Consider the following 24,764-nt stretch of genomic DNA (forward strand, 5'->3'; position numbering starts at 1 on the left):
ATGGTTGGAAAAAATTATGGTGATCAAAATGAAATTATTACCAAAATTAACATATTTATTTCAAACTTTACAGCTTACTTTACCTAAGTAAATGTTTCAAAAATGCTGATAAATGTTTCTACATTTTATTTTTGATAATAAAAAACCTATGTTCAATTCAAACATTTTATATGAAGAAGGTAAAAGAGGGGCACTGGGAATTCCCAGATTATCTCAATATTATGATGCTTTTCAGCTCAAACAATTAATTTACGTAATATATGATGCTCAAACTAAACCTTGGATTAATATGGAGATACCAGAATAAGTATTTACGGGTATAACATTCCAATGTAAATATTCAAAATCAAGGTCAACGATAACCCCTTCTTAAACATTATGATTCATACCTGGCAAAAATGGAATAAACATTTGATGTCTTGTCCCTCCCCTGTGATTCTTTTTTTTTATGCCATCTACTTTTTTTTTTATTGTAGAGACAAATTTAAGCAGTTTGCAAAATGGGAGGAAAAGGGCATATATTCACTGACCTATATAATGGCTTGCAACCACAAACTGGGATACAGATAAGAGAACAATTATCAGAGGATATACTGTAGTTTCAATTACATCAAATTCTTCATTTCACATCTACATTGGCCATAAAGGCACAGGTTATGCACCCACTTCCTGCAAACCTAGCAGTTCAAAAGCAAGAAATTGCAAGTAGATAAATAGGTACCGCTTCGGCGGGATAGGTAACAGCGTTCCGTGCACCTCGGTGTTCAGTCATGCCGGCCACATGACCACGGAAGCGTCTTCGGACAGCGCTGGCTCTTCGGCTTAGAAATGGAGATGAGCACCACACCCTAGAGTCGGACACGACTGGTTGGGGACACCTTTACCTTTTATGCACCCACTAAACAGCTTTGGAAGTTTAGTGGCTTGGGCAAAATCTGAAACAAAGAGCTTAACTGCAAAAATGTATAAGATGTTAAATGCTGTAGTTATTGGTAAGGCAGAGGGAGCAAAAATGGCGTGGGAAAAAGACCTGAATTGCACTATCAGCTCTGAACAGTGAACAATTGCACTATGTTCTAAGGCCCCCATGAAGTCTGTGTCACACAGAGTGAAAGAAAATGCACTGAAGATATGGCACGGGTGGTATGTTACGCCAGTAAAGCAGAAGTATTTGAATTGTAATGTGAATCCTAGTTGTTGGAGGTGTGGAACCACCAGAGGCAACTATCTGCATATGTGGTGGGATTGCCCACTGGCACAAAGGTTTTGGGTCCAGGTCTTTGCCTTTGCCAGCGGGATTACACAATGAGATATAACAGTATCTGCAAAACTGGGACTACTATCGCTTTATATGGACTCTAATACACAAATAAGACATAAAGAGCTCCTGAGTTTTTTCTGGACAGCAGCCAGGTTGGTCAAAGCTTCTAACTGGAAATCAGCAAATGAACTTTCTCTTATCATATGGAAACAGAAAATATGGGACCTTGCACTAATGAAGAAAGCACAAAACATCTTCAGGTATTTCCACGAGAAGGAGAAATTGGAGACATTTAAAGAGATGCTTGTGGCTTCATATGGAGCTCTCTGATAAACTGAGGGGGACATATAACCAAGGACGAGTACAATAGAGCAGCCCAAATCTGTAAGGATGGTGTCAGGAAGACTAAGGCTCAGAATGAGCTGAGGCTTGTGAGAGATGCTAAAAACAACAAAATAGACATCTTAGGCTATGTCAGGAGCCAGAAGAAGAATGAGGAAGAGGGTAGGTCCTCTGGTTAGGGATGATGGTGAAATGTTAATAGGTGACAGAGAGAAGGCCTACTTGTCCTCTTTTGTTTCACTCTTTTCTCACAAGGGGAGTTGTGTTCAACCTGGGACAAGTAAAACAAATGATTTAACAAGGGACTTGAAACCCAAGGTAAGTAAGGAGATGGTTAGAGATTACCTAGCTACTACAAATAAGCTCAGGTCTCTATGGCCAGATTAATTACACTCCAGAGTTCTGAAAGAACCTGCAGATGTCATTTCAGAACTGCTGTCCATAAAATATTGGAGAACAGGTGGTGTGCTGAAAGACTGAAGCCTGGCAAATATTGTCCCCATCTTCAAAAAAGGCGGGCGGGAGGGAGGTGGATCCAGGAAATTACAGACCAGTCACCCTGATGTCATCACTGTGCAAAATTCTGTAACAGATTATTAAGAGGTTGGTCTGTGGGCATCTAGAAAATAATGCATTACTTACTAGGAGCAAACATGGATTTGTCAGGAATAAGTCATGCCAGACCAACCTTATCTCTTTTTTTTTTTTGAAGGACAGAGTCACTAGTCTGGTACATCTTGGGAATATCATGGGCATAGTTTATCTTGACTTCAGCAAGGCATTTGACAAGATGTCCCATGATACTGTTGTTGACAAGATGTTAAAATGTGGGTTGGACCCTACTACTGTTAGGCAGGTCAACAGTTGCTTGAGTGACTATTCTCAACAAGTGCTCATTAATGGCGCTGTGTCAACTTGGAGGGAGATTTAGAGTAGAGTGCTGCAGGGCTCTGTCCTAGGGCCTGTACATTTCAACATTTTAATAAATGACTTCGATGAGGTTATAGAAGGGATGCTTATCAAATCAGCAAATGACACAAAGCTAGGAGGGACTGCCAGCTCCATAGAAGGCAGAATCAAGTTGACCTTATGCTGGAATACTGGGTTGATAAAATTCAACAGAGTCACAAAAGAAAATCAAAGGCATGAGGATAGGGCAGGGGAGAACTGGCCTGGCAGCAATACATATGAAAAGGACTGAGCTGTCTTAGTGGATCACAAGATGAATATGAACCAGCAGTGTGATGTGGCTGCTACAAAAGCTAATGCAATCTTAAACTGCATCAACTGCATCCAGTTGATGCGGAAGAAAAAGAAAATTGTTTCATCCTTTCTTCATCTGGGACTAGTACTCAGCAAGGCAATTTAGAATTTTTTGTCCAGATGAGCAGTGGATCATGATGCGGACTCTAGCAGAACACCTTCATGCCTGGCCTGTCACAGCTACAGTCCCTGACCAAGCTCCTGATACCATGTCTGGGTTCTCTGAGTTGGGCAGGAGTCCATTCCAGACAGTTCTAGACTTTGATTTCCAGCTACACACCAATAGCAGCCTGAATGAGAGATGACTGAGTCCCAAACTCAGTCCTTCAATCCCTCAGGTGAGAAGACTTCAACATGTAAAGTGAACCAGGATAACTGGATAAAGGAGCTATTGTGCACAGCACTCATGATGGATGCCATCCTGAGTGGGTGGGGTGACCATTGTGAAGGAACTTTGGCCCAGGGTCTTTCGTATTTCAAGAACAAGGAGATGAGTATAAACCTTATGGAACCCAGAGCAATCAAACTGGTGCTTCATTTCTCACACTAGTTACGTTCATCTTTGTCAAGATAGAGAATTCAGTAACCAGTGCTTATATCAACAGGCAGGGCAGTACCCATTCAGGATTTTTCCTGAAGGAAGCGCTACTTCTGTTTTCCAGAGATAATTATGCTCAATGGATAAGAGCAGAACACCTGAAGGGTACAGTATCTTCAGCATGCAAGCAGACTGGATCAGTTGTCAGATTCCAGACCCAGCAGAGTGGACTTCAATCCAGAGGCATTCAATAGGCTGAGTCTCAGATATGAGGATCCAATCATAGACCTATTTCCATTACCCAACAAGAGGTTTCTGAGATTCAGAACAGGTTTCAAGGAGGAGGAGCAAAGCTGTTCGATGCTCTAAAATTGGACTAATCATGAGGGTTGCTGTATGTGCTCCTTCCTCTTCCCCTCATTCCAAACATGATCTGACAGATCCATGAACAGAGGGCAAAAGTGATTCCAGCAATTTATGAATTCCAGAGGGTATGCTTGCCAAATATTATAAGATTTATTTATTAAATTTATTAATCGCCCATCTGGCTGGTCACCCAGACACTCTGGGCGATGTACAACATATAATAAAACAGTTTAAAACAATAAAATTCTACAATAATTTTTTTTTCTAAAATACCCTAACCCACCCCAAATGCCTGCCTGAACAACCATGTTTTTAATGCACGGCGGAAGCTCATTAAACAGGGGGCATGGCGGAGTTCCCTAGGGAGGGAGTTCCACAGAGTGGGGGCCACCACAGAAAAGGCCCTCTCTCTCGTCCCCACCAGTCTAGCTGTCCTGGCTGATGGGACAGAGAGAAGGCCATATGAGGCTGATCTTGTTAAGCGGCCTGTCTGGTGTTGCTGGAGGAATAAGATAAATCCTTTGCTTCTTCAGAGGTAGCCTTTGGGTAGATCTCCAAAGGATCTTGCATCCATATGTGGAGACAGCATCTGAGGGGTTGCTGGCCATAATGTTCCCACCCCAAGATTTATTTTTTTCAATATCCCTAAGCTAGCTTCCTCTCAAGGCGAGAAACAGATTCTCGGCTTACCTGTAAACTCCTGTTCTTTTCTAGGGAAGGAAGGCAGCTAGACCCATCCTGTGTGTGTGATTGCCTTCTTGGGATAATATTGAGAACCAAGGCATTCCATCTCTATCCCTCCACCTTTTTTTGTTTGTTTGTTTTGAGGCTCATCAATACCTATTCATTTTGGAGGTTTCCTGGAGTAAGACCATTACCTTTGTCAAGATTCAGTGAGTTTCATTCAACCTTTGTTACAGATTGTAGCTGTGCTCTCCTGCTCCTCCGACCTTTTTTATTTTATTTTTGTTATTTGCTCATTATGGGCTAATTGAATTAGTCTGGGCTGTAATGTAATAGGATTGTGGAGAGAGGCCCCTCCGTCTCTGGATACAATACTCCTCTCTCTGCGACAGAGGACGGACCTATTTCTACACACAGAGCTGGCCCTGCCATAGAATCATAGAGGTGGAAGAGATCTTGGGGACCATCTAGCCCAACCCCTTCTCAGTGCAAGCTCTGTAATACAAGATGCAGCTACATCAGCTGTGACAGATGGCTGTCCAGCCTCTGTTTAAGTACCTCCAGCAAAGGAGAAACCACCACTTCCCGAGGCAGTCTGTTCCATTGCTGAACAGCTCTCATTGTTAGGACGGTTCTCCTAATCATAGAATAGTAGGGTTGGAAGGGGACTATAAGACCATCGAGTCCAACCCCTTGCTCAATGCAGGAATCCAACTCAGAGCATCCCTGACAGATGGCTGTCCAGCCTCACCTTGAATGCCTCGTGTTGGAGAGCCCACTACCTCCCTAGGGAATTGGTTCCATTGTCGTATTGCTCTAACAGTCAGGAGGTTTTTCCTAATGTTCAGACGGAATCTGGCTTCCTGTAACTTGAGCCCATTATTCCGTGTCCTGCCTTCTGGGATGATCGAGAAGAGATTCTGGCCTTCCTTTCTGTGACAATCTTTCAAGGACTTGAAGAGCGCTATCACCCTCAGTCTTCTCTTCTCAAGGCTAAACATGCCCAATTCTTTCAGTCTCTCTTCATAGGGCTTTGTTTTCAGTCCCCTGATCATCTTTGTTGCCCTCCTCTGAACCCTCTCCAGCTTGTCTGCATCCTTCTTCAAGTGTGGTGCCCAGAACTGGACACAATACTCCAGATGAGGCCTAACTAGTGCTGAGTAGAGGGGGACTAGTACTTCCCGGGATTTGGAAGCAATGCTTCTATTAATGCAGCCCCAAATAGCATTTGCCTTTTTTGCAGCCACATCACATTGTTGGCTCATATTCAGCTTGTGATCGACAACAATTCCAAGATCCTTCTCACTTGGAGTGTTGTTGAGCCAAGTATCTTGTAACTGTGCATTTGGTTTCTTTTTCCTAGGTGCAGAACGTGGCATTGATCCCTATTAAATTTCATTCTGTTGTTTTCTGCCAGCTTTGGACTAGTTTGTCCTTAATGCTCTTCTTGGGAGAGCGCAGCATCCTCCTTTATGGATCCTTTTGCCCTTATTTGGGAGGATACCCTGGAATGCTGTGGGCATCTTACCCTCCTTCCTGAAGAGTATGGGGTATCTTAAGGGACTTGCCTTCTAAGGCAAGAATAGTCAGCTTCTCTGGGTGTATCCTGGGTGTATTTCATGTCTATAACTATGTTGGGACAGGACTCCCTATATCTGCCCCTGTGTGGGGAAGGAGAGTAATATCTGCTGAGATTCTCACCCCTGTCTCTAGTCCTAAAGCAGTTGCAATCCAACAACATTTGGAGGGCTATATGTTGCTCACCCCTGCCATAGGAGGAAACAGATCCTATCACAGAGAAGGCAGGGTTCACTGCAAAGTGACAAAGCTGAGCTGACCAGGCCTTGGTGAAACAATTGCAGCAAGTTGTTTTCTCCCAATTAAAAAAGGCCAGGTGGATATTCTCGCAAGCACAAGGAGACTGGTAGAACATCTGAACTACCCCAGACCCACCACTGGGTGGCGGTGGGGGGGATGTGATGCCATACACTAAGTCTCACTCTGCCTGTCCCAGGGGGATGGTACTTGTTCCTTTCTTGTACCCTGTGCTGTTTTCCTGCCCATGTACATGGCAAGAACCATGTCACAATTTGTCCTGTGCAATGCAGAGATGATTGGGAATCTGTGGGTGGATGGGCAGTCTATATTATTGTCAGCCTTGTGGACTAGTGTTCTGGGTGGGGTTGGGGAAATTCCATTGCAGTGGTAGGCTAAATGTACTCCATCCTCTGGATACTGCTGAATGAGAGAAAACTTTTGGAGGGGAATATGTCCCCCTTTCTAGGAGGAGCCAGGTGAAGTGATGCTTGAGCAGTCTGGTCCAGGGAAACTGCTCCTTCACTGGGCAACCCCAGCTAGGGGGTTTCTTATTTGTAGCAAATACTTATATTTCTGGAGCTAAGGAAATCTTTGACACTATAACTCAGAGTTCCACAAGCTGACCCTTTTCTGCTGCCACCTCATATGGGCAATTTCCTCTCCTCAGCACTGGGGAAACTGCTCTTTCACTGGGCAATCCCATAGAGAAAGAATAGCTTAATATTCAAACCTTGGCTATTTACTTTCTCCCCAGCTTTCTCCTAGTCCTGGAAGGTCCACAGCCCACATCAACCAGCAGACCTTCTCCCTCACTTCCCACAGACTTACCAACTCCCAGGTGTCAACTGCCAACCTCTTAACTGTAGTTTCCCAAATACTCTTTTCTACCTAGCCAGAATCCCCAGCCAATCAAAATTGAATTTATCTGATTCAGGCCCTATCTAACAATATTCAAAGCAATTGTCTCGCTCTCCCCACTTCAGAATGTCACTAAGCAACTACGACACAGACTTTTGACAAAAACAAATACTCAGGTCTACTCAGATACACTAGCCTCACAGAGGTCACATGAAGTAAACGTTACAAAACAATAGTTATATAGAGGGCATATCTTCACATACCCTCCCCTATATTTCCTCTGCTCAAGCTGTTCGTTTTTCATTTTGATTTGAATTTGGGGGGGGGGGGGTGAGGCAACAGGCTCACACAAACAGGAGTCCTCAAAGAACCCACCTGCCCATGACAAAAGTAGGAAGTCATGTGTGGATTGAGGGGAGAGGCCTTTTCTTCTCTGGATACAAAATCTAGAGACTGACTTCCTGGCCCTTAAAAAAGGAGCCAATCTCCATACTAGCTTTCCTCTTCTCCTCAAGGGAAAAATGTGCAAATTTTTGCATTCAACATGCTAATTCAACAATTCTAAGAGGGAAAATGCTGCCTATTAGTTTATTTTTTTTCTCCTGAGGCATATACAAACAATACTCTTATCAATATTTTTGCCACTGTCCTCAAATGTTTTTGCTCAAGTAACCATAACAAATCTCTCAATAGAGTATAAACATGATCCAGTTCAAGTCCAAGTCAAATTTCCATTTTCTCTTGATGGTATTAGCCAACAAATTTGGGAAGTTTCATAATCTTAATATTAGGTACCATTAACTTTCCATTAATCACCATTTTCTGAAGAGTGTTTGGCCCCTAGTCACAACATATTTAGCCATTTCTTCAGAACACTGATAAAAGAATATTACAAAATAAAAAACATTAACTTTGGCATAGCCTCTTAAATGTCGATGTTTTTGCCATCCATGAGAGATCCCATTTTCTTCAGCATTCCAAATCTATTTCCATACTTCAGTAATATCAACATAATTAAAATATTACTAACAATAAAAGCTTGGGAACCCTTAAAAACCTGGGAGAATATAGAAGTATTTGCCTGGAGCTGAAAAGATGTCAATGGAGGATTTCAGGAGAGTCATATGCATTAGTCGGAATTGTTGCTTCCAAGCTTTCCATTCATTTTTTTCTTAGTGACCAAGAAGGCATACTCCAACTTGTCAGAAGCTTTCCATGCATCAAGAGACAAGAGAGTGGTTGCTTAGTGACATAATCAAAATTAACCATGTTAAGCAGCCTCCTCATAGGGTTGGAAAGTTCCCTGTTTGGCATAAACCAGCTTGGTTAGGCTTGATGTATGCTGATATATTCTAAGTCTAGCAGCCAGAACAGCTGTGAAGATTTCTGCATCACTGTTTAATAATGCTGAAGGGATATACGACTCCAGTCTGTATCCTTTCTTGCGTCATGAACAACCATTATTTTAGGACAGGGGTGAACAACCATTTTTGGCTGTGAGGCACACATTCTCAAGAGGATAAAGCCTTTTTCCCTCCTTGCGACCCTGGGTGCTTTGGGGTTGCTAAGGAAGGAGAAGGGAAAAGCCTCCTGCACCTCAGCAACCCCAGTTGGGTTTGCTTAGGGTTACTAGTTGCAGCTTCAGAACAGCAGTCCTGCAGCCCAGCTTGTCTGCATAGAAAAGTGGGTGGGGCTTCTTTGCGCTTGTGGGCCACATGGAGAGTGGCCATGGGTTGCACACCACTGTTCTATAGGAACACCAGGTATCTGGAATTGAACCCCAACCTAAGATATAATTTAAAGGGTTTACAAGCTGAGATATATCAGAATATCTGCAAACCTCTTATAGAAGTCCTCTGTAAAATCATTCAGTTCTGGGGACTTTTCATTTTGGCTTGAGTTTTTTTCTGCGATTTTAACAGTGATCATTATCAATAGGGTTTATTCCTACCTTGTCCAAATACATCTCTATTTGTTGCATTCCAGAGTTATCTTGTGGGAAAAGTTTTTTGAAGAATTTAACAAATTGGTGGTTGCAACTAATTGGTGCAAAGGAATAACTTTTCTCACATGCTCTTTTTTCTAGCACGAGCAGATTCTGTTGGGAAACAGGCATAGGAGGAGAGTCATCATCACATCCCTGTTTTCCAGCAGAATCAGCCCCCCCCCCCAGCTTTGGCGGGCTCGTTGGGGGACTGATTCCACTTTGGAACAGGGGATGTTGGGAGAGTCATCTGCACACACCCTGTTTTCCAGCAGGATTGGTTCTTCTCGGAAACAGACGCATGAGGGAGTCCTTCTTGCACGCATGTTTCCCAGCAGGATCAGGCTCCTGCCAGTCCATCAGACAGCTGAGGGAAGACTCTTGTTATACACCCTTTGTAGCAAGGGTGGCAGCATGCACATGGGGAGAATTGGGGTGGCAGGGCGCCCTTCGGGGGACAAGGCTCTGGGGGTGGGCTGGATGGGTGCTCTAGGGACTGCGTGCAGCTTGCGAACTGCATGTTGCCCAAGCCCTGCCATAGCCAAACACTTAATCCAAGCACTAATCCTGAATTAGATGAAAAGGAGAAATAGAGCTGTGTATCATCAGCATATTGATGACACCACAGTGCAAATCACCAGATGACCTCACTTCGCAGTTTCACAGAGATGATGGAACCCTGAGAGACCATGCAACATAACTGCCAGGGGTCAAGGAGAAATCTCCCAACACCACCTTCTGGTAATGGCCCTCCAAGTATGAGGGTTGCATTCACCCGGAAAGATCAGGTGGGCAGCCTGGGGATGGCTTGGCATGAGACCCAATCTCTATGGCTAGGAACGCATTTTCCCAGCTTATGCTGATATACCAGCTGTGACCCTATCGAGGCAGAGATAGCCTGGAGACAGTTATCCACACTCTGGTAACCTCCTAGTCAGATTTCAGAAATGCGTGGTAACTGGGGGGAAATGTGAAGATGGCTTGGAAACTTCAGTTAATTCAAAATAAGAGCTGCTATGCTACTAACTAGGATTGGACAATATGATCATGTGACACTGTGCTTCATCAGCTGCACTGGCTTCCAGTCCATTTCTGAGCCCAATTCAAAGTGTCAGTGATGGCTTGTGACCACAGTAGCTAATGGAACATCTCCTCCTGTATATACCTGTATAGACCCTTACATCATCTTTGGAGGCCCTCCTCTGGGTGCTCTCACCGAAGGAAGTTAGGCAGTTGGCTAGAAGAGAAAGGGCCTTCTCAGTTATGGTGCCCCATTTATGGAATTTCCTTCCTAAGGAGACTTGCCTCGAGTCTACATAGTTATCTTTTCAGTGCCAGGCAAGACCTTTCTTTTCTCCCAGGCTTTTTAGAGACTTTGTTTTTAGTTTTTTATGACTGTTCTTAAGATACCTTTATAGTTATCTATTCCTGTGCTTTTTTGTCATTTTTATTCTTTTTAAAAAGTGTATTATATCCTCTCCTGTAGGGGTAGGCGGGCAAAGTGCAAGGGGATCTTCACCTCCGCACTCCGGCTGCCCTGCATTTGCAGCTAGACAGCTGATTTTGGCTGTTTAGCCACAGAGCTTCAGAGTGTGTGTGTGGGGGGGGGGGGGGCTGGCTGCATGATGCATAGAAGTGTCCTGCCGGCCCTTCCAAGGTCTCCTCCCCTCCCCGCCCCCTTTTCTCCTGCTCCGTGCTGCTCCTACAAGCACAGAGCTTGGGACGATCCGTCCCCCCTATGAGGTGGCAGCAGCATTTTTTGGGAATCGAACTTCGAGTGCGGGCTCCAAAGTCAGTTCCCGAAAACTGAATAATCCTATGGCTGTCCAGATGCTATCTAGCAGCCAAAGGATTGAGCCCTACATTATTTACATTGTACTTTATTCTTTTAACAGTTTGTAATCTGCCCAGAAAATGCTTGCTATTGGGTGGATTTAAAATATAATAAATAAATACGAGTGGAACCACTGCAGTGAAGCACTACCAACACCCAACCTGGATGACCCTCTCCAGAAGGATATCATGGTTAATGATATCAAAAGCTGCTGAAAGGCGAAGGAGAATCAATATCACACTCCCCTTGCCTCTGTCCCACAGAGGTCATCCCACAGGATAGCCAAGGTTTTTGTGCCAAAATCAGGCCTGAACCTCTATTTAACGGATTCAGAAAAAATCAGATTCGCTCAAGAGTGCCTAAAGGCAAACACTTACAAACAGTGATTGAGAAGTAAACAAGGGAACAGCTTAATGAGAACTGTCACCAAAAAGACTTTTATACTGTTTTAACAGAATGCCTATGTCCCCTATAGACTTGGTATCACTGAGGAGTAGTCACGCCAAGGCTTTCAGGATTGCAGAAAGTAACAATAAGCACTTGTGTTGATCTCACAAGTCATGATTTTTTCCTAATGAATTGCTGCGTCTTTCTAGTCTTTCTAATCCATTAATACATTCTATCAAGTATTAATATGAAATTAAATTAAAATTAATATTGATACTATCAAGTATCAAAAACGAGAGCTCTGGCTATTGGGTGGTATAGAAATGAAATAAATAAATAAATCAAGTAGGTCTTGTTCTGATCATTTTCATTGTCTTCAGGATCCAAGATGTCTCCTTCAGCTCTAACAAGGTAAGCAGCCTGCAAGTTTCCTGTTGTGCAAAAATGGAGTGTGTTGTGCCATCATGGGTCACAATGAGGTAAAACAGGAACTCGTGTCTGTTTTGCATCCCTGCCACATGGAGCTTTTTCTGTGTATGGGTGGAAGGCACACATGAATCTTAAAATTTTTGGATTTAAATTTTGGTGAATCAGTTCTCCTTCATAATTAATAGACTCCGACACTTAGTTGATTAAAGAGGGGATCCTTGACTGGGAACCACACAAGTTGTATAATAAACATCCCAGGCAGTATCAGGAAGCTTTTGAGCTGGAGCTCTGTGTGCGCTTTCTATATCTGAGGCTACAATATTAGAGTCAAGTACGAGATTCGAGAACCAGCTGACTAGGAAACTGGCCATGTCTCATCCCTCCTCCAGCTCTTGTATTCTGAGGGCTTAGAGCAGAAGTACAGGGGCCAAATTTCACCCTCCTGGATTTTCCCAAATGGCCCCACTCCTTTCCCTTGGCCCTACCCTTTTTCTCCCAACCACCATTTGTTTGATGGTCTCTCTGTTTTAATACCCCCTTCATGGATCACTGCCTTGTTGTGGCGAAGGGGCTTGCGTAACTCAGTGAAGCCATAAGCTATGCCGTGCAGGGCCACCCAAGACGGACAGGTCATGGCGGAGAGTTCTGACAAAATGTGGTCCACTGGAGAAGGAAATGGCAACCCACTCCAGTATTCTTGCCAAGAAAACCCCATGGAACGTATCACAAGGCTAAAAGAGATGACGCCGGAAGATGAGCCCCTCAGGTCGGAAGGTGTCCAATATGCTACTGGGGAAGAGCAGAGGGTATTTCCAAGTAGCGCCAGAAAGAGTGAAGCGGCTGGGCCAAACCCGAAAGGACACTCAGCTGTGGATGTGTCTGGTGGTGAAAAGAAAATCCGATGCTGTAAAGAACAATATTGTCTAGGAACCTGGAATGTCAGATCAATGAATCAAGGTAAGCTGGAGGTGGTCAAACATGAGATGGCAAGATTGAACATCGACATCTTGGGAATCAGCGAACTAAAATGGACAGGCATGGGCGAATTTAATTCAGGTGACCATCATATCTACTATTGTGGGCAAGAATCCCTTAGAAGAAATGGAGTGGCACTCATAGTCAACAAAAGGGTGGGAAAAGCAGTATTGGGGTACAATCTTAAAAATGATAGAATGATCTCAGTACGAATCCAAGGCAAACCATTCAACATCACAGTAATTCAAGTCTATGCCCCAACCACTGAGGCCGAAGAAGCTGAGGTTGATCGGTTCTATGAAGACCTACAACACCTTCTAGAACTAACACCAAAAAAAGATGTCCTCTTCATCATAGGGGATTGGAATGCTCAAGTAGGAAGTCAAGAAATCACCGGGATAACAGGCAGGCATGGCCTTGGTGTACAAAATGAAGCAGGACAAAAGCTAATAGAGTTTTGCCAAGAGAACATGCTGATCATAGCAAACACTCTTTTCCAACAGCACAAGAGGCGACTCTACACATGGACGTCACCAGATGGTCAATATCGAAATCAGATTGATTATGTCCTTTGCAGCCAAAGATGGAGAAGCTCCATACAGTCAGTAAAAACAAGACCTGGAGCTGACTGTGGCTCAGATCATGAGCTGCTTCTTGCAAAATTTCAGCTTAAATTGAAGAACGTCGGGAAAACCACTAAACCGTTCAGGTATGACCTAAATCATATCCCTGATGAATATACAGTGGAGGTGAGGAATAGATTTCAGGGATTAGACCTGATAGACAGAGTGCCTGAGGAACTATGGACGGAGGTCTGTAACATTGTTCAGGAGGCAGCAACAAAATCCATCCCAAAGAAAAAGAAATGCAAGAAAGCAAAGTGGCTGTCTGATGAGGCTTTACAAGTAGCTCACGAAAGAAGGGAAGCGAAAAGCAAGGGAGAAAGGGGAAGATATAGCCAACTGAATGCAGAGTTCCAGAGAATAGCAAGGAGAGACAAGAAGGCCTTCTTAAATGAACAATGCAAAGAAATCGAGGAAAACAACAGAATGGGAAAGACTAGAGATCTCTTCAAGGAAATTGGAGATCTCAAGGGAACGTTTTGTGCAAAGACGGGCATGATAAAGGACAAAGAAGGCAGGGACCTAACAGAAGCAGATGAGATTAAGAAGAGGTGGAAAGAATACACAGAAGAACTACACAGGAAAGATCTGAATGTCCCTGATAGCCATGATAGTGCGGTCACTGAACTTGAGCCGGACATCCTAGAGAGTGAAGTCAAGTGGGCCTTAGGAAGCATTAGTAACAACAAAGCTAGCAGAGATGACAGTATTCCAGCCGAGCTATTTAAAATCCTAAAAGATGATGCTGTTAAAGTGCTGCATTCAATATGCCAACAAATCTGGAACACTCAACAGTGGCCACAAGACTGGAAAAGGTCAGTTTACATTCCAATTCCAAAGAAGGGCAACGCCAAAGAGTGTTCAAACTACCGCACAATTGCGCTCATTTCACATGCCAGCAAGGTGATGCTCAAAATCATACAAGCTAGGCTTCAGCAGTATGTGAACCGAGAACTACTGGAAGTACAAGCTGGGTTTAGAAGAGGCAGAGGAACTAGAGATCAAATCGCCAACATTCGCTGCATCATGGAGAAAGCAAGAGAATTCCAGAAAAACGTCTATTTCTGCTTCATTGACTATGCTAAAGCCTTTGATTGTGTGGATCACAACAAACTGTGGCAAATTCTTAAAGTGATGGGAGTACCAGACCACCTTACCTGTCTCCTGAGAAACCTGTACGAGGGTCAAGAAGCAACAGTAAGAACCAGACATGGAACAACCGATTGGTTCAAAATTGGGAAAGGAGTACGACAAGGCTGCATATTGTCACCCTGCTTATTTAACTTATATGCAGAGTACATCATGAGAAATGCCGGGTTGGATGAATCAGAGGTCGGAATTAAGCTTGCTGGGAGAATTATCAACAACCTCCGATATGCAGACGATACCACCCTAATGGCAGAAAGTGAAGAGGATCTCAAGAGCCTCTTGTTGAGGGTGAAAGAGGAGAGTGCAAAAGCTGGTTTGAAACTCAACATTAAAAAAACTAAGATCATGGCATCTGGCCCCATCACTTCCTGGCATATAGAAGGGGAAGGAATGGAAGCAGTGACAGATTTTACTTTCTTGGGCTCCAAGATCACCGCAGACGGTGACTGTAGCCATGAAATTAAAAGACGCTTGCTCCTTGGGAGGAAAGCTATGGCCAACCTAGACAGCATAGTAAGAAGCAGAGACATCACCTTGCCGACAAAGGTCCGTCTAATCAAAGCTATGGTTTTCCCAGTAGTAATGTATGGCTGTGAGAGCTGGACTATAAGGAAGGCTGAGCGCCGAAGAATTGATGCTTTCGAACTGTGGTGCTGGAGAAGACTCTTACGAGTCCCCTGGACTGCAAGGAGGTCAAATCAGTCCATCCTAAAGGAAATTAACCCTGACTGCTCATTGGAAGGACAGATAATGAAGGTGAAGCTCCAATATTTTGGCCACCTAATGCGAAGAGAAAACTCCCTGGAAAAGACCCTGATGCTGGGAAAGACTGAAGGCAAAAGGAGAAGGGGACGGCAGAGGATGAGATGGCTAGATAGCATCACGGATGCAATGAATATGAACTTGAGCACGCTCCGGGAGAGAGCGCAGGACAGGAAGGCCTGGCGTGCTATGGTCCATGGGGTCACGAAGAGTCGGACACGACTGAACGACTGAACAACAACAACTGTTTTAATACAGCCCCCCCCCCCTTCTTACAGGTTGAAATGCCTGTCCTAAGGCCAGTTACTGGCAGCAAGAGCTTTAAACTAAAATACACTGCTACTTTTTTTGTATTTTCAGCCCCACCCACCACTGGAATGTGGCCCCCAAAAGCTTATCCAAAATGGAATTGGGTCCTTGGGTTGAAGGAAGTTCTGTGCCCCTGGCTTAGAGATGCAGATGTTAAATGCAGTTTTGTTTATTTATATTTATTGTAAACATTTCTATCCCTCCTTTCCTCAAAAGATCTGAATCATAATTTAACAATTTAAAACATCATTTGCAATCTGACAGTAATACAGCAGCAGAAAATAACACAATACATTAGCAATAAAAAAATCCAAAAGCCTGAGAGTTAAAACCAGATGGTAAGAGACCTAGAGATCAAGTTCTATGAGAAAAAAGTTGAAGGAGGTGGGTATGTTTGACCTGGAGAAAAGATTATTAAGAGGCGATACAATAGCCATCTTGAAATATCTGAGGATGTCCCATAGATGATAGAACAAAATTGTTTCTATTGCTCTAGAGTAGGATCCAGACCAATGGGTTTCAATTACAAGAGGTTATTTTTACAAAATGTTCAACAGTGGAATGGACTACCTCAGAAGGTGGTGGACTCTTTGAAGCCTTCTATGTTTACTGTTTACATGATGCAGGAGTTAGGGCAAGCGCTGTAACTTAACATTTCCATGTTTTCCAGTGCATGAGTAGATTCATAAGCGTCTTAACCTTTTTCTTCAACTAGAAAACTTACAGATCCCAGAACTGTTTCCAGAAAAGGAAATTCACTGAATAACACAAGTGGAGATTTAGCCTTACTGCGCCTCTATAGTAATTAATTAATTGATTGATTGATTCACCCCACCTCATGGGAGGGCTGTCCCTGACTAAAAGAGATGGTGATGGCTAAGTGAGGATTTGAACCGAGTCTACATTCAAAACCGAAACTGTACATATTCAAGGAAAGTTGCTATGTATGAAATGACTGGTATAACAGTATTTGTTGCTGTGGTTAAAATCTTCTGTATTCTTCAGTATGCAATATGAAGGCATATCTTGTGGCAGACGTTAAGCTGGGCTGCAATCCTCTGCATATTTACCTGGAAGAAAGCACCTTTGAACAAAGTGGGGCTTGCCTCTCAGTGAACATCCTTACCACTGGAGAAGCTTTTTGTCCAAAGACAGCCAGATAATCTCATGGCTTATCAGAGCTAAACTTGAATCTGCAATGTGTAGCACCAACACAGGCTGGAAGGCCAACGGGGGGGGGGGGGGGGTCGCCATGGTCTGTAGAACTTCCATCTCTCTTGCCAGGAAACTGCTCCACCTTTGGACAGGCTCTGAGGGGTTGCACCTTGTGTTTGGACATAGAGACAGATAGGTGATGCCACTGGTGTACTGCCTACCCTGCTGCCCTGCAGCTTCCCTGACTGAGCTAGCTAGGAGTGCCTTTAATAGCTTATGCTCCTGGAGGTGATCTCAAACCATGGTATTGGGAGGAACCCAGGACAGTGATTCTGGGTGACTTCAATTTCCATGCTGAGTCTGCCTCTGGAGCTCCAGCTCAGGCCTTCATGGCCTTCATGACAACCATGGGGCTGTCTCAGTTTATCATCAGCCAAATACACGAAGCAGGGCAAACCCTTGATTTGGTCTTTGCTCTGGGCTGTGAGATGAGTGGTCTGAAAATTGGTGTGTGTTTTAAGTACACCTGTTGTCATGGTCGGACCATTTCCTGGTGAGATTTGAACTCAAGTGTTACTTCCCTCCTGCAGGGGTGGGGGACCCATTTGGATGGTCCACCCCAGGTGACTGATGGAATCCAATGGATTTCTCAATGCTCTTGAGGATTTTCCAGTGGAGAGAGCTGGTGATCCAGCCAAGGCCCTAGTCTCACTGTGGAATGGTGAGATGCAAGAGGCTATTAACTCAATTGCACCTGTGTGCCCCCTCCAGCACTGTAGTTTGCTCTGCTCTTGGTATACTGGGTAGTTGCAGGCAGTGAAAAAGGCTGGATAGCAGTAGAATGCAAACAGTGTCAGACTCAGTGAAGATGACCGAGCAAGTTCTAGAGCACATAATCGTGTCTTCTGCATGGCGGTGCAGGCAATGAGGATTTAGTGTGCTGCCTCAATTGGGTCCTTGAGTAGCTCTCCAGCAGACCGCTTTTGGGTGGTCAGAGGTTGTTAACACTCTCGCAAGGATCCCCTGTGACCTTTTTGCTTTGAGGACAAAATCGCTTGTCTCTGTAGTGAACTTGATGCTGTTGTTAGCGCAGCTCCATCCAAAGTGTCTAATAGCACCATCTGCCTGGTTTTGTGGGATCAATTTCAGTTGTTGTGGCCTAATGATGTGGACAATTTGCTTGCAGGAATGCAACCATGTTCCCTCTCAATCTTTGTCCTTTTTGGCTAATAAGAGTTAGCCTGGGAGGTAAGACTAGATGGGCCCAGGGAATGGTAAATGCATCTCTATGTGAAGTTATGGTTTCTGTTGCCCTTACAGAGGCAGCAGTGCAGACACTCCTGAAGAAACCTGCCCCACATACCTATGTATGTATATAATGACCACTGGCAGTGGTATTAGGGGTTTGCAGCAAAAAGCCATCAGCATGCCGATGACACGCAGCATAATCTCCCTGTGACATCTGACTCAGGTGAGATGGTACAAGTCCTGGATCAGTGCTTAGACTCAGTGATGGGTTGGATGATGGCCAATAAACTGAAGCTGAATTATGGCAAGACAGAGCCCCTGTGAGTGAGTGGTTTCCAAATACAGGAGATAGGCTTACTGCCTGTTTTGGATGGGGTTGCACTTCCTCTGCAAAATCAGGTTCATCATCTGGGGGTACTCCTAGATCCATCTCTGTCACTGGAAGCCCAAGCGGCCATGGCAGCTCCATGTGCCTTCTATCAGCTTCAACTGGTATGCCAGCTATGGCCTCTCCAGGACAGGGAAAGCTGGGTCACAGTGGTGCAGGGAATTGCACAGGCTGCCTATCCACTACTGAGTCAGGTTTAAGGTTTCGTTACTGGTATATAAATCCCTAAACAACTTGGTACCAGGGTATTTGAGAGAGCACCTTCTCCCTTACTAGACTGCCTGGTCACTGAGGTTATCAGATGAGATGCTCCTGGTGGTTCCGCATGGACCTGAGGCCCATTTGGAGTCCTGTTAGAGTAGCGCCTTCAGTGTATGGGCTCCCTCTCTGTGGAACGCCCTGCCTGTTGACGTTAGGTAGGCACTGATGTTTTGTTTTTGGCGCCTACTAAAGACATTTTTATTTAAACCAGCCTTCCCTGATTGACCTGCCATGGTTTTATTGACATAACCAGATTTTAAATATTTTAATTTTGTATTTTGATTCATTTTTTAATTGTTCATCATTCTGGATTTTTTTTTAGATATAAAGCAGTATATAAATCTTGTAAATAAACAAATAAGCAGCATAAAACATGGCAAAATGAACTTTTTGAGTTGTTCCTTTCTTGACTGACTTATGTCTAGCTGCTCTCCTACCTTAGCATAGATTTTAGGCAGACAAGTATTCCTAGTTGAGGATTTATTTTCCTGTTTTACTGTGCATACTCACTGCTTTCTCCCCTTTACCTACCCTTACTTTAATACACTTTACAGAATTGGACTATTGGGTTGTATTGTTTCCCAAGCAACACCTTCAAGGGTTGGTTTGTCTCCCTGCCCCACCCCATTGGGGTTATGCTTCCTTGTCTCAGCTTGGGTTAACTAGGAGCAGTGGTGGCAGAGATGAGAGTGTGATGGAAGCAGATGGCATGTGCCCAGTAAGCCACGCCAGAGTCCTGGCACAGCTGTCTACATCCATGACAAGCATAATCATCAATTACACCAGAGCTTCATCACCTGCACTGGCTTGAGGTCTGTTTCTGGGCCCAATTCAATAACCTTAAAGCCATTCATGGCTTGGAATAAGGGTACCTGAAGGTTTGCCTCTCTCCATATGTCACCATCTTTACTCTAAGATTTTCAACAGAAACCTTTTCCTGGCACCTCTGCTATCTGAGGTGTGGCAGGTGGCTACTAGGGAAAGAGCCTCTCAATAGTAGCAACCCATTTGTGAAATACTCTCCCCAAGGAGGCTTGCTGGCACCCACTTTTACGTTATTTCAGCACCAGGCCTTTTAATTTGTTTTTCCTCTCTGCTGATGATTTTATGCTAGTCTTTTAGTTATTTTACTGCTTATAGATTTTTTTTAGTTTTGTGCTATATATTATTGTATTTTTAGATGTTTGTGTTTTAAGCTCCCTGTGGGAGATTTTTTTTGAACAGCAGGGTAGAAATGCCTAAAAACAAACTAAGGTAGGTCACTATTAAAGCCCTCTGCTTTAACCATACAGGTGCCTCTGTCTCTGTAGAACTACAAGATGTTGAGAAAAAAATCCATTACCATCAGAAACACAAGTATATTATTGCCTTGGTTAAGCAAAAGTCCCTGAGGACAAGTGTATGTTTGAAACGTCTATACATTGGATTTTTAAGGAACCTTAATAAACATGGTTTTCTGCACCTTTAATTTTTCCCTCCCTCCCCCACCCTTCCTCACTACACCAAAGCAATGGACAAGGTAAACTAGAGTAACCCAAGATTGTGTTCAACTGGCAGCTTCTGATGCTCCAGAACTGGTATTGTACTGAACTGGGATTGCAAGAAACATCACAACACAAAGTAGGACAGCTGCACACTGAGAGTGAGAAAGTAAGCCAAACAGTCTGTTCGGAATGCACATGCACAGATGTCATTTGTATTCAACATTACAATTTTCTGTCAAATTGGTATGTGGCTAATATTCAACATAGAGATGTGATCAAACAAAATTATGCCTACTCCTGGAAACAGTGGTATCAAGCTATGGCCCCTCTTCATGGTCACTGTCAATACAAAGCTATTCCAAAGCAAACAGTATGTGGCTCCGATGGAAGGAGAAGAGAGAACACGACTTGCTAGCAATTTTCAGCAATTCAACAGTCCTTCATAATATTCTGCACAAATTCCAACTATTGCAATCAAATGTCACACAACAGCATTCAGCTTTGTTTTTAGTTTACAATTTTTAGCATCATTTAGATTGCAATTGTAGCATAACCAGAATCTTACCTAACAAGGAAAATTTGAAGCATCCCCTTGAAAACCGAAAATTCTTAATTTAAATTGTGCTGAACATAAAATGATAATCGACATCAAGCAATATGCTAGAAGTTAACAAATTTGAAATTGTTTATTTCTTTAAAACAATGATGTTGTCTGTGGGCTGCATGCAACCCCCAGCCTTTTTTGTGGCCCCCACCAATGCTAAAGTCGGTGCCATTAAATTTCAGTGGTGGCAATTTCAGCAGCAGGTATGTGTGTAGCTCCTAGTGGTTTCTGCGAGTCAGAAATTGGCGCCTGAACCATCTTAAGTTGCCCATCCCTGCTTTAAAGGATGTGTGTTGTCACAACATGTATCTATATCTAAAGCTTATGCGTCTGGCAGCACTCTCCCAAATGAAAATCATCAAAGCCTAGCAGAGAGGGAAGGCAAGACAGGGCAGAGTTATTTGGCTCATCATGATGCACTAAGGTGATGCTATTTATTTATAATACAGTTCCTCACACGGAACCGTATGTTTGTATAAGACTGCTCCATATAAAAATGGTCTATGTCAGAAATAAGACTAGTTTTCAAGCCTATTACCATGCTAAGATTTGTGTTTTTTCAGATAGAATTTCAGACACATGTATCTTCATGTGAAATTTAGCTTGTACTATTCGTGTGAAAAAAACTTTAGGAAGCCACAACTAAATCCACCTTTAGTAGTAGTACCATTTGAGGTCCATCCACCTACAACTCTTTTTATAGGTAAACAGCCACCCTCATATTTAACTTATTTGTGCTGCATTATTCTTGGTTAAGTCTGTGGATATTTTTGGAATTACACTGATGTAACTGGTGTACTTAATAGAAACCATGCATGAAGCAAGATTATACACAGAACCTTACTATCTTCTATATGTTATTAACTTCAGCATCATGAATAAGACTGACACTACTTCTTTAAATGTTATTTTAAATGATTCTTAACATTTTATATCAAACATATATACACATGCATAACATGTACATCCATCTAGCCCACCTCACATTTATAAACAAACCAGGGTAACAGAGAGATTAAAAGTGAAAGCTAAATAACAGCATTTAGAGCAGTATGACATGGCAGTAAGTACCTTTCTAACAGAGACAGATTTAGCGGGACTAAAGGCCTGCTCTGTGGGATCGAGCCCTTCAATTGTTTCCGTACAGTCTGAGAGAGGTGCATCCTGCAACAGTAAATTGAGTGAACAGAGCAAACCAAGCTCAGGCTTCAGATTATCAGCTAAGAGCGTTATGACATGGGCTAAAAACATGCAAGCAACAGTAAGTGTTGATACAGAAGCAATGACAATGAAGCAACATGCAGATACACTAATTCCAACATTAGAGATGTCCAGGCCATGATCATGACGAAGGTACAATAAAAAGTAATTTGAGTACTATTTATATCTCTTAAATTTACTTAGCCAAGTCATTACATAATATGTTTTATTGGCGAAGGCATACCTTTATAATCTTTTAAATAGATACAATGTAAAACAGTACCTTAAAATGAATGCTTCCTAACCAAAATATAATTTGCAATAAAGATTTCATTGCAGGTAAACTATATGGTAGCAATAATGTTGGGTATTCAGCAGTTTTTCAAATACAGTCAGTGACACAAAGCCTAACTAGTTCAGAGTGGGTTTTTAGTCCACAGAAAAAAGCAGCCTTTGCATGTCTCATGCACTGCAACCATCACTAGAGGCAGCACACTGCTAGGGACATGCTTCCACTGCATTTCTGACCCTGAGCATGGTTGCGAAGACAGCAAAATGTTACCTCTAACACTTACCTTATAAACAGTTACTTTCTGCCAATTAAAGAATAATTTCATAGTGATACATTAGGTGACAGCAGGAAGATACAATAAATTAACTCTAAGATTGCATTTTAAAAGCAGATTGTGCTCTCACCTGTACGAGGCTCCTGTCTACAACAACCCCAGAAAGAACCTGTGACTGCGGGCCAGCAGTTTTAATGTCTTGCAGGTTTTGCTCCCGGATCTGTAAAAGAAAAATACGTCAAATGATATGAATATCAGAAGGAACTAAATCTATCTCCCTAGTCTGTGTGTGCACCACAATATGAGGTTTTTTATATTAGCCTTAGTGAAGTTGGCTTGGATATATAAGATAGTTCCTTCAACTATCACTGCAAGTTACTATTTTATATCTTACTAATCTTTTGGGGCTACAAACATCACTTTATCAGAAGCTCCCAGGGGATCTAGGATCCTGCACTAAACCCCAAATGTCATGACTGCAAAGGTGCAATTTTATTCCAGCAATACACTTAGTTTGAATGTGCTGTTTTTGTTTTGCAAAAGGAAGGATCGAAGAGGCTCCTAGAACAAAGCAGGAGGATTTTATCTTTTAAAGCCACAGCAGCAAGCAGATTGTATCAAACATTCCGAATTCAGTTCTTAGAAAAGTGTGAATATGCAAGTTAAGAGGGGGCTGTGGGCCAGTGTGTAGGCTGGGCCAGTTGCTTCTTATGTGTGGGGATAAGAACAAGTGGGCAGTGCTGATTTGTTGAAGCCAGGAACATTAGCGATCTGGATGGGGGATGGAAGGGATCTCTGTGAAATGCTGATCTCTGTGGTATTATTTGAAAGAACAGTTGCTATCTAAGCAACGTATATGGCACACTTAGTATATACCAACAGGGCTGCACTATTCTACCTGGTTCTTGCCAACTTCAGGGAAGGGATAGGGGACTTTCATGAGCAGATTCCTGGCTCCAAGCTGAAAAGCGAAATTCCCCACAGCATTAACACCTGTTCTAATTAGGATGCTGTAGTAAGCAAATGTCTTAGGGATTCCCCCTCACCACCCTATTTTGCCTGACTTTTCCATCTTGTTAGGAATGATTATTCTTCAACATGTTTGAATGATGTCCAGTAGAGATATAGAATTTCTAAACATATCTTAATTCTCTTGAGATCCCACTACAATATATACATATTTCACCTATTTCAAGGACTATGAAAACAGAGATGACATACTGATTGCCAGTACAAACCTTGTTCCTCATTTCTTGGACTTCCTTTGGGTTAGTGTTCAATGGAACAAATAGATTTTGGACAGCAGAGGTGGCAGTTCTATGTCCATCCTCTTTAGTCCACTGTAATATGAAGAACAATTATATAAATCAAAATGGCTAAAATGGCTGGAACATTCATAGCAGCAAGTTTACAACACAGTAGATCATGCATATATATAATAACTGAGAATTGAATCAATGATTACATTCCTCAGCTTTGAAATAGCTTTTAAGCTACATTTTATGTATTTAGAAAAAATATGAAAATACAGAATATGAACATGAGTGTGAATATAAGACTAGAAAAGGTATTAAAGAAAAATGCTTCAAGGGGCCTTGGTAAGTTAATGTGGAAAACCTGAAGAATCACAAAATACCAGTAAGTATACTACGCCAAAGTAGATTCTTTTACCATTAGTATTAATCACCTAAGACTGCAGTCCTAGGTGTACTTTCCTGGGAGTAAGTCCTATTGAACTCAGTTGGTTTTAGTAAATGTACATAGGACTGGACTATAATCAGATGGAAAAGGGTGCTGAAATATAAATCTAGCAAAAATGCCAAATTTCCTCAACTGCCTTTTAAATTTCCACATCATTGATTCACTTCCCTGATATTTACACACACCAAAGCTAACAGAAAGCACAAGATGACAGGAATATGAAAAGCAGTGTGATGTCAATAACTAGGTCGAGTGAATGATTCTGTACTATGAGGAAAGAGTGGGCATCACCAAAGTTTGGATTTAAAACAAAACTCAGAATGTACTGTTTTCAGAATTGTTTTTGTACAGGTAAAAAGATGCATGAGCCTAAGGGAGGAGTTTGGTGATGTCAAAGTATTTTATATAAAGCTTACAGCTTCAAAGATTACCAAAAAAAAATTCCATACACAAAGCACTTCGTGATTTCTTTGCAGGAGGTTGTTTTAGATGGCCAGTACATTTAGTATGTTGGAAGGTGGCTTTGCACAAATACAAGCTTTCTTCTTACGCAACAATTAACTGCTCAGCCTCCT

At 42.7% G+C, this 24,764-nt stretch overlaps 1 protein-coding gene across 13 annotated transcripts in view; it reads right to left on the reverse strand.

The window, feature by feature from the left end:
* The window catches only part of ADD1 (adducin 1), a 110,153-nt gene that overhangs the window by 35,059 nt on the left and 50,330 nt on the right, over window positions 1–24,764 (reverse strand). For 8 of the 13 annotated variants that reach the window (XR_014792508.1, XM_084859901.1, XM_084859910.1 and 5 more), the window contains exons 11-13: window positions 23,727–23,828; window positions 22,619–22,708; window positions 21,794–21,886 (exon numbers count right to left, since the gene is read on the reverse strand). Coding sequence is in view for 12 of the 13 variants with exons in the window: in XM_084859901.1 (XP_084716027.1) it covers window positions 21,794–21,886; window positions 22,619–22,708; window positions 23,727–23,828 (285 nt within the window). In the remaining variant the exon portion in view is untranslated. The remainder of the gene's footprint in view (window positions 1–21,793; window positions 21,887–22,618; window positions 22,709–23,726; window positions 23,829–24,764) is intronic. The other 5 variants (XM_084859906.1, XM_084859904.1, XM_084859911.1 and 2 more) reach the window with 1 other exon arrangement.

The sequence above is a fragment of the Heloderma suspectum genome, chromosome 5 (genome assembly GCF_057233095.1).
Source record: "Heloderma suspectum isolate Gila_16-S chromosome 5, 16-S_ref, whole genome shotgun sequence".
Lineage (NCBI taxonomy): Eukaryota > Metazoa > Chordata > Lepidosauria > Squamata > Helodermatidae > Heloderma > Heloderma suspectum.